The sequence below is a fragment of the Leuciscus leuciscus genome (assembly GCF_965113295.1).
Source record: "Leuciscus leuciscus genome assembly, contig: HAP1_SCAFFOLD_991, whole genome shotgun sequence".
Lineage (NCBI taxonomy): Eukaryota > Metazoa > Chordata > Actinopteri > Cypriniformes > Leuciscidae > Leuciscus > Leuciscus leuciscus.
In genome coordinates this window covers 1-9,943 of record NW_028117749.1, presented here as the reverse complement: position 1 = coordinate 9,943, position 9,943 = coordinate 1, and the positions used below count along the sequence as shown (strand labels likewise).

At 48.1% G+C, this 9,943-nt stretch overlaps 1 protein-coding gene across 2 annotated transcripts; it reads left to right on the top strand.

Moving 5' to 3' along the window:
- Window positions 1-12: 12 nt before the first annotated feature.
- LOC309492104 (uncharacterized protein) lies at window positions 13-9,922 on the top strand. 2 transcript variants are annotated; one of them, XM_082191114.1, is made up of 2 exons: window positions 13-8,813; window positions 9,169-9,922. In XM_082191114.1, exon 1 carries the CDS (start codon window positions 1,657-1,659, stop codon window positions 5,674-5,676), a length of 4,020 nt encoding a protein of 1,339 aa, XP_082047240.1. In that variant the 5' UTR covers window positions 13-1,656; the 3' UTR covers window positions 5,677-8,813; window positions 9,169-9,922. The 2 variants fall into 2 exon arrangements, with proteins under 2 accessions (XP_082047240.1, XP_082047241.1); XM_082191115.1 differs by having other exon boundaries at window positions 13-8,818.
- The last annotated feature ends 21 nt before the right edge of the window (window positions 9,923-9,943 follow it).

The window sequence follows — 9,943 nt, the reverse complement described above, 5'->3', positions numbered from 1 at the left end:
GTTTTAAAAGTATTTGCTTCAAAAAAAGAGTATAAACTTTAAAAAAAAGAAATGGCTGAATCGTGGCCAGTGGACGAGGTGCAGACGTTCCTCTCGTTGGTTGCCGAGGAGTGGATGGGGAAACACGGAATGAAAAATTCGCATTTAATATGATGATGTCATGGCAGTAGAGACAGCAACTATAACGATCAGTCCCACCCACTTTGAAGCGGTACTAACTGCAGTGGAAAAGCAACCGAGCTAAAGCGAACCGAACCGTGCCGTACCGAGCCGAGTCGTACCACGCAGTGGAAAAGCGAAGCGAGCCGAACCGTTCCGTGCCGAGTCGAACCGTACCAAGCCGAACCGAGCCATACCATGCAGTGGAAAAGCGCCAATAGGAACGGGTGCACACGCGATGATGATAGCACCTGGACATTCATCCATTTCTCCACTCTCCCTTCCATATTCATTTCCCAGTCATTTCATACACTTACATTGCACTGTCTGGTTGTTTCGTTCGTGTTGTTTGTCCGTGTGGGCGTAGTCAGTCTTCCGGCGCCGTCGGCCGAACGGAACGATCGAGCGGCGGCCGTTTATGACGTCATGGCAGGGTCGCGTCGGCGCATCGAAACCGGAAGCAGACGAAACCATTGTCTAGTGTGAATAGGTGTGTAGTCAAATGGAAAAATTATGTGTTAAGTGTATTATGTGTGAATGTATTATGTGTTTTATTTGGGTATATGTGTATTATTAATATATATAATATATTGGGAATGGATAATCAAATAGATGAAGTGTGTGTATTAATTGTTATATGTTTCGGGAATTGGTGTGTCCCAAAAAGGGGCGGGGTTTGGCCTATTTAAGCCAAGGCCAAACCTAAAGTCATCACTTGTTAACCAAGTCAGAAAGCGAGAGTGCAACTGTGGTGCCTCAAGCGAACAAAACCTTTGTGTACTGTAGATACGTTTTTGTTGAAGAGTTTTCGTCTTTATCTTTTTGTTGTTGTACTTTTAGGGTTTTTTCTTTCCCTTTTTGTGTGCACCTGTACATATACTTCACTCTGGACGGTCTTCTTATTGGCACTGTAAATAAAGTCCACCTTGCACGAAGTGCTTCTGCGAGTGCGCCATCCTTTTACATCCATACACGGACTCACATTTCTCCCCGAAGGCGAGCTGGTGGGCTCGTCTTCATCACATTTGGTGGCAGCGGTGGGATGACGACTCGCAAGGCAGCGCTGAGAGGGAGAAAACCCAGGGTGGGTTTACGATCCACAGAGAAGGCAGCGTCAGAGGAGGAGGAGATCTGGAATTCTGGTGAGAATACGGAGGAGGAGGAGGGAGCCACGAGTCTTCCCAGAATCTCACCAAAGTCCAGTCCACAACCAACCAAGTCAATCACTCCTGACACTACAGCTGACGAGGGTATGGTTTCCATGATGCGCAGATTTCTCAACACTCAAGAGCAGAGAGAGGAGCGGTATCTGCAGGAGCTCCGCGGTCTTCGTGAGTCCACCGTGCGGTCTATTCGTCCAGCTGAGACCTCACTTGACGTGGAGAGCGAACGAATGGAGCTATCAATGGCAGCACCGAAGGTATCCACAAGACACGGACCAGTCACTCCCTGAATGCCGCAGCACCGAGAGAGCCAAGGCAGTGGGCTGATCCGAAGATGCCGAGCTTCCAGGAGGGGGAAGACATCGAGAATTATCTTCGGCGGTTCGAGCGTCTGGCCAGGACCTGGAGGTGGCCCGAGGAGGAGTGGAGGTACCGTCTGGTCCCGTTGCTGACAGGGCGAGCATTGGAAACATACCTGGCAATGGACGAGGAGGAAGCTGAGGTCTACACTGATCTGAGGGAAGCACTGCTGGAGAAGTTCAATATATCTCCAGAGACCTACCGCCAGCGCTTCCGATCGTCTACAGTCCCAGCTGCAGAGTCGCCAACAGAGACTTACCACCGGCTAAAGAATCTGTACAAGCGGTGGGTGCGACCGGAGGAGCACTCCAAAGAGGAGATCGGAGAGGCCATCATCCTGGAGCAGCTTCTTCGGGTGCTACCCTACGACGCACGCACCTGGGTGAGAGAGCACGAGCCGAGGTCAGGACTGGTGGCAGCAAAGTTGGCTCAGCAGTACCTGAATGCTCATCGCGGCGGTCTTCGTACTCAACCACTCAAAGGTACTGTACGTGGTGTTTCACATAACACTGGGGCTGAAAGAGGTCGCGTGGAACTAGCTGACCAGGCACAAGGTCCAAAGTCAACAGCCAAAGACTTGCTTTGCTTTTACTGCCAGCAGCCGGGCCACAAGGCAGCTGTGTGTCCCGCTTGCAAAGCGAAGCTTACGGGGTTTTGTTATGTGCCTAGAGAAGGGGACTGTGATTTTGACACTGTGGGGGAGGGTCAGATTGTATATGAGGTGATTGCTAATGGACATGCACTAAAAGCACTCTTGGACACTGGAAGTTCTCTGTCAATGTTGAAATCATGCTTTGTAAATAATGTCAATTATGTGAACACTACCTCTGTTCAATGCGTACATGGGGATGTAAAGCAGTATCCCCGAGCTGAGATAATGGTAGAGGTACAGGAACAAATGTACCTGCTTAATGTTGCCATAGTGGACAATTTACCAGCTGATATGATTCTAGGAAGAGACTTACCAGTGTTAAATGAACTCTTGCAACCCACCATCAAGGACTCTGAACATTCTTTTGCCACTGCCACTGTTAATTTGTCATGTCCTGCTCTTACTCGAGCTCAAGTCAGGGCAGGTCTGCAGCCACTGCCAGACGTGGATGGTAGTCTGTTGCAGGGAGGGACCAAAGGCCCTAAAAAGTCACGGCGCCAAAGGCGGCTTGCAAAGTACCTGGGTACCCCAGCCTCTGAAGCCTCGGTGGAGGGCCTTGAAGTTAATGGCTGGAAGGTCCCAGGGAACATAGCACAACTCCAAAGGGAAGATGAAACTTTAAAACCTTTATTTGTCAAAGCTGAGTGTGGAAAAAATTTGAATCTGTGCAAAGAAGAATATGTAGTGATGAATGGTGTGTTGTATGTGCGAACGAATGATGTGACTCGTCTGATTGTACCATCTTGTTGTCGATCTCTTGTTCTGCACCTTGCACACACTGTTCCATGGGCTGGCCACCTGGGCCAACAGAAAACATATGCACGTATTGGCTCACGCTTTTACTGGCCCACACTATACACTGATGTACAAACGCACTGCAACACATGTGCTGTCTGCCAAAAGACGAGTGCTGTATCCCAGCGGAGCAGAGCACCCCTGCGACCCCTCCCTGTCATCTCTGCACCTTTTAGACGGATCGCCATGGACATTGTGGGACCATTGGAAAAGAGCAGTGCTGGACATCGCTACATCCTGGTAGTCAACGACTACGCCACAAGGTATCCTGAGGCTTTCCCACTCCGTTCTATCACCACAACGAAGATCATCCATGCCCTGGTTCAACTCTTCTCCAGAGTCGGCATACCTGAGGAGATCCTGACAGACCAGGGTACGAACTTTACCTCACGACTGATGGGGCAGCTGAACAAGCAGTTGGGCATAAAAGCCATCCGAACAACTCCATATCACCCTCAGATGGACGGTCTGGTGGAGAGGTTCAACCAAACCCTCAAGAACATGTTGCGGAAGTTCGTTGCGGACACAGGACGAGACTGGGACAAGTGGCTACCGTTTGTTCTCTTTGCCTACCGAGAGGTACCCCAAGCATCAACGGGATTCTCACCGTTTGAGCTCCTCTATGGATGGCAGGTACAAGGACCCCTGGACCTGCTGAAGAAAGGCTGGGAGGAGGAACCTGCATCCAAGATGGAGGAGAAAGGTGGCATCATACAGTATGTGCTAGAGATGCGAGATCGCCTGGAGCAGTACAGAGAACAAGCCAAAGAGAACCTACAGGAAAAACAACGAGCACAGAAAAGATGGTATGACCAACACGCCAGGCTACGACAATTCCAACTGGGGCAGAAGGTATTACTCCTGTTGCCAACTTCGACGAGCAAGCTACTGGCTAAATGGCAAGGTTCATACAGCGTCGTCCGCAAGATGGGGCCAGTCACCTATGAAGTTCATCATCCGGACAAGGGCAAGACCAGGCAGACCTACCACGTGAACCTACTAAAGGAGTGGAAGGAGCCACCCGGTAAGGGACCCGAAACATCTCTTCTGGTGAGGAAGGTGGAGGTGGAAGAAGAATCAGAGGATGCAAAGAGGCAGCCGTCTGTGGTGAATCTATCGCACCTAGAAGACTCCAAGAGGAAAGAGCTGCAGCACCTCCTGAACCAGTTTCCCGCTATGTTCCGTCAGAGGCCTGGACGGACTGAGCTAACCCAACATACCATCCACCTTTCAGATCCAACACCATCACGCCAACGTCCTTACCGGGTGCCTGAGAGGCTGGTGGAACCTTTAAAGGAAGAGATTAAGGTGATGAAGGAGCTAGGAGTGATAGAACCTTCAACGAGCGAGTGGAGCAGCCCGATGGTGATCATACCCAAGAAGGATGGATCCCTGCGTGTCTGCATCGACTTTCGCAAGCTCAACGCCCAATCTAAATTCGATGCATACCCCATGCCAAGAATAGATGATCTGCTGGAGAAAATTGGAAGAGCTCGGTACATCACCACGTTAGACCTGTGTAAGGGATACTGGCAGGTACCCCTCAACCCTCAGTCCAGACCATACTCCGCATTCCGAACACCATTAGGACTATATCAATTCACAGTCCTTCCTTTTGGCCTGCACGGGGCACCAGCCACATTCCAGAGGCTGATGGACAGAGTCCTCCAAGACTGTGAAGACTGGTCCGCGGCGTACCTGGATGACGTGGTAATCCATAGCAATTCTTGGGAAGAGCATCTTCAACACCTCCAACAAACCCTAAAGAGGATAGAGGAAGCAGGATTGACATTAAACGTTTCAAAATGTGAGTGGGCAAAGCAAGAGGCAAACTACCTTGGGTATCACTTGGGCAACGGACAACTGAGACCACAGATTGACAAGGTGGAGGCAATCCGAAAGAGCCCACACCCAAAGACCAAGAAAGAAGTGAGGTCATTCCTAGGACTGGTAGGCTGGTACAGGAGATTTGTACCAAACTTTGCCTCCATTGCAGTCCCCCTGACTAACCTGTTGTCAAAACCGGTGAAGAACCCTATTAGATGGACCGATGACTGCGAGACAGCTTTCACAACGCTAAAAGACAAGATGTGCTCCAGCCCAGTCCTGCAGAGTCCAGACTTTTCTCAGAGGTTCCTGGTGCAAGTAGACGCATCCGCAACAGGGATTGGTGCGGTCCTTGCCCAGGGAAGCGCTGGAGAAGAGAGGCCAGTTGTTTACCTCAGCCGGAAGCTACTGCCCCGGGAAACTAGATATTCGGCGGTCGAGAAGGAAGGTCTCGCCATCAAGTGGTCCCTGGACAGCTTACGCTACTACCTCCTTGGTCGAGAGTTCGATCTAGAAACCGACCACCGGGCCCTAACCTGGATTCAGTCCATGAAGGACCACAATGCCAGAGTCACACGGTGGTACCTCGCCCTGCAGCCGTACTGCTTCAAGATCCGGCACCGACCGGGCAGACTCAACGTGGTAGCCGACTACCTGTCCAGGTTTCCGGCCAGTACGCGGGTAGGAGAGGGGGAAGGTGATGTGATAAAGTCACATTAGCTGCCACCGCTGGGGAAGCAGCACTGGCACAAACACATACATGCATATATACGCACATACATACTGACCTCATTCATCAACATCTCGTTCCTCCCTGCCATAGACGCTATCATAGGAACGGGTGCACACGCGATGATGATAGCACCTGGACATTCATCCATTTCTCCACTCTCCCTTCCATATTCATTTCCCGGTCATTTCATACACTTACATTGCACTGTCTGGTTGTTTCGTTCGTGTTGTTTGTCCGTGTGGGCGTAGTCAGTCTTCCGGCGCCATCGGCCGAACGGAACGATCGAGCGGCGGCCGTTTATGACGTCATGGCAGGGTCGCGTCGGCGCATCGAAACCGGAAGCAGACGAAACCATTGTCTAGTGTGAATAGGTGTGTAGTCAAATGGAAAAATTATGTGTTAAGTGTATTATGTGTGAATGTATTATGTGTTTTATTTGGGTATATGTGTATTATTAATATATATAATATATTGGGAATGGATAATCAAATAGATGAAGTATTTGTGTGTGTATTAATTGTTATATGTTTCGGGAATTGGTGTGTCCCAAAAAGGGGCGGGGTTTGGCCTATTTCAGCCAAGGCCAAACCTAAAGTCATCACTTGTTAACCAAGTCAGAAAGCGAGAGTGCAACTGTGGTGCCTCAAGCGAACAAAACCTTTGTGTACTGTAGATACGTTTTTGTTGAAGTGTTTTCGTCTTTATCTTTTTGTTGTTGTACTTTTAGGGTTTTTTCTTTCCCTTTTTGTGTGCACCTGTACATATACTTCACTGTGGACGGTCTTCTTATTGGCACTGTAAATAAAGTCCACCTTGCACGAAGTGCTTCTGCGAGTGCGCCATCCTTTTACATCCATACACGGACTCACATTTCTCCCCGAAGGCGAGCTGGTGGGCTCGTCTTCATTACAGCTTTGTAAGTAATCAGCAATATTTTAAAATGTATACGATGTTTAATAGGGAGCCAGTGCAGTGTTGACAGAACCGGCTAATATGGTCATACTTCCTGGTTCTGGTAAGAACTCGAGCTGCTGCGTTTTGGACCAGCTGTAGTTTATTTATTAAGCGTGCAGGGCAACCACCCAGTAGAGCATTACAGTAATCTAGCCTTGAGGTCATGAACGCATGAACTAACTGTTCCGCATTTGTCAATGAGAGCATATGATGTAATTTAGATATATTTTTAAGATGGAAAAATGCGATTTTACAGATACTAGACATGTGACTCTTTTACTACGATCCACTTTGGAAACTATTCCCTCTTTTTCTAACCTATCCAGTTCTTTTTCCACAGCCTCTTTCAATGAATATGGCACAGGGCGGGCTTTGCAAAAGACTGGCTGCGCATCCGGCTGCATTCTTATTGTTGCTCTAAACTACTCTATGGCACTGACCTTCTCCGAAAACACCACAGCGTGGCGCTGCAGCACTGCTTGTAATTCCGGGTCGGCGTGTTTAGTTCCTTTTTTCGACTTTGAAAATATTCCTCCAGTCCAGCTTCAGCTTCTCCAGCCAATTTCGGCCAAACAGAGCTGGCCTGTTACCCTTCACTATGATGAGAGGCAGTGTAGCTTTCTGGTCCCCATACTGCACTGGTGCCTGAACATAGCCAAGAAGGGGAATTATTTCTCCTGAGTACGCTTTTAATCTGATGTTGGACTTTTCAATGGGTAAATGCGAAAACTTATTTTGGTGCAACACTTCAGATGCAAGGGACACTGCCGCACCAGTATCCAACTGCATTCTAATGTCCTCATCACACACTTTCACATTAACTTTAATGCGTCAGTCAACTCTTTATAAGTCATTTCTGCGGGCTTCTTTGGTATGACCAAATTCTTCAGCAGTCCATAAGTTTCTGGTCCAATGCACGCTAAAAATACACTGACCTGTTCTTCTGCTTTTATTTCGTTTGCCAATAGCCATAGTTCAAATCTCTCCAGGTAGGATGCGAAATCCTCCCACGAATCCTTGAACTCTTCCACTCGTCCTATTAGCGCCATCCTCGTCGCCAATGTAATATCTTGGGGTTAGATCAAGACAAGGTAGACGGTGGTTTGAATAACTCAATAACGTTTACTGAAAACAGCCGAAGCATCAGCAGATACACCCACTGCTCCGCAGCTCACTTCCGAGCTTCCTGATTCCCCCGAACCACGTGATCCCAAGAACCAATTACATAACAGCATTTCACAACATGAGAAACCCAGTCTACTACACTGCCGTTTCTCGTCACACTACAGTCAGCAGACTCAGTTCAGATCATGTCACATGACCCGTGGAGAAAGAGTTCTGTCTCTCTGCATTAAACCATCATTAGTGCCTTATATCTGACAACATTTCATTTACATTTAATCATTTAGAAGAAGCTTTTTTCCAAAGTGACTTACGATTGAAGATTTATATTTCAGATTTCAGGCAGAAATGTTCAATCCTCGCCATCAGTGTCAAACGTCCCTCGCTTTTAACCGTGTGTTTCTATTGGCTACCATTGACCCCTATAGAGTAAAGCCTAGAGTTCAAGATCAACAAATGAACATCACTCATCTTTGCCCGCTAAATACACCAGTGTAAAAATACACTAATATACCAATGTAAAAACATACCAGTGAAAAATATACCAGTGTAAAAATTTACCAGTGTAAAAATACACCAGTGTAAAAGAATCAAGAGCACAAAATCAAATGAAGATCTCATTCTGTAACCTGAAAACGTGTGTGTGTGTGTTTGTGTGTGTGTGCGTGTGTGTGTGTGTGTGTGTGTGTGTGTGTGAGTGAGTGAGTGAGTGAGTGAGTGAGTGAGTGAGTGAGTGAGTGAGTATGTGTGTGAGAGAGTGACTCAGTGTGTGTGTGTGTGAGTGAGTGAGTGAGTGAGTGAGAGTGTGTGTGTGATGAGGGACGTACAGTAATCGAGCTCTTATAAATCTCCATTATCTCTGTCCATATGATTCTGAGGATGTTATCGTGTGTGAGAAGAGAAGCCGACTCTGTGTGTGTGTGTGTCCAGTGTCTCTGTCTGATGAGGGTCTGCTGCTGGTGTATAAGGCTGGGCTGGAGTATCAGGTGTGTGCGGATGGATGGAGCTCAAACCTCAGCAGCATCACATGCACACAGATGGGTTTAGGGTAAGGTCAGTACACACACACATGCGCGCATCAAACACACTGTATGCTTAACTTAATATTTTTATTTTACTGTAGTTTTCCCACACACTCTTCAGAAAACCACTCATGCACTCAAGCCGAGTGCGGTCTTAAAGAACTTTCTCCATCTAATATTAACCATATTAATGTTGCTGTTACTGTTGCCATGGTTTGTTATGAGGGAAATTGTGCCTGGAAACAGGGTTTGCCAGTTCGAAATGACAGCGAGTATGTGAAGGTTTGATTATATGTCTGAAGTCCAAAATGTCTTCACTATTGAAAAATGTGTGTGTGTGTGTGTGTGTGTGTGTGCGCATGTGCGTGTGTGTGTGTGTAGTTCTCCTCTCTCTGCAGATGCAGTGCTGGACGTGTCGTCTGCTGCGGGACGGAGGCGTTGGCTGCATGTCGACCCAGAATCGAGTCCAGAGAATATGCTTCCTCTACAGGGCCTGCTGGAAAAACGAGGGTGTGTGTGTTTGAGTGAGTGAGAGTGTGTGTGTGTGAGTGAGTGAGTGAGTGAGTGAGTGAGTGAGTGAGTGAGTGAGTGAGTGTGCGAGCGAGTGAGTGAGTGAGCGTGCGAGTGAGTGAGTGAGTGAGTGAGAGTGTGTGCGAGTGAGTGAGTGAGTGAGTGAGTGAGTATGTGAGTGAGTATGTGAGTGAGTATGTGAGTGAGTATGTGAGTGAGTATGTGAGTGAGTATGTGAGTGAGTATGTGAGTGAGTATGTGAGTGAGTATGTGAGTGAGTATGTGAGTGAGTATGTGAGTGAGTGAGTGAGTGAGTATGTGAGTGATTGAGTGTTTGTGCAAGTGAGTGAGTGAGTGAGTGTGTGTGTGTGTGTGTGTGTGTGTGTGTGTGTGTGTGTGTGTGTGTGTGTGTGTGTGTGCAAGTGAGTGAGTGAGTGTGTGTGTGTGTTTGTGCAAGTGAGTGAGTGAGTGAGTGTGTGTGTGTGTGCGTGTGAGAGTGAGTGAGTGAGCGAGTGAGCGAGTGAGTGAGTGAGTGAGCGAGTGAGTGAGTGAGCGTGTGAGTGAGTGAGTGTGCGTGAGTGAGTGAGCGTGAGTGAGTGAGTGTGAGTGAGTGAGTGTGTGAGTGAGTGAGTGAGAGTGAGTGAGT

What these genes read in the sequence shown, in the direction of transcription:
- LOC309492104 (XM_082191114.1), top strand. Translation starts at nt 1,657, where the DNA reads ATGCCGAGCTTCCAGGAGGGGGAAGACATCGAGAATTATCTTCGGCGG.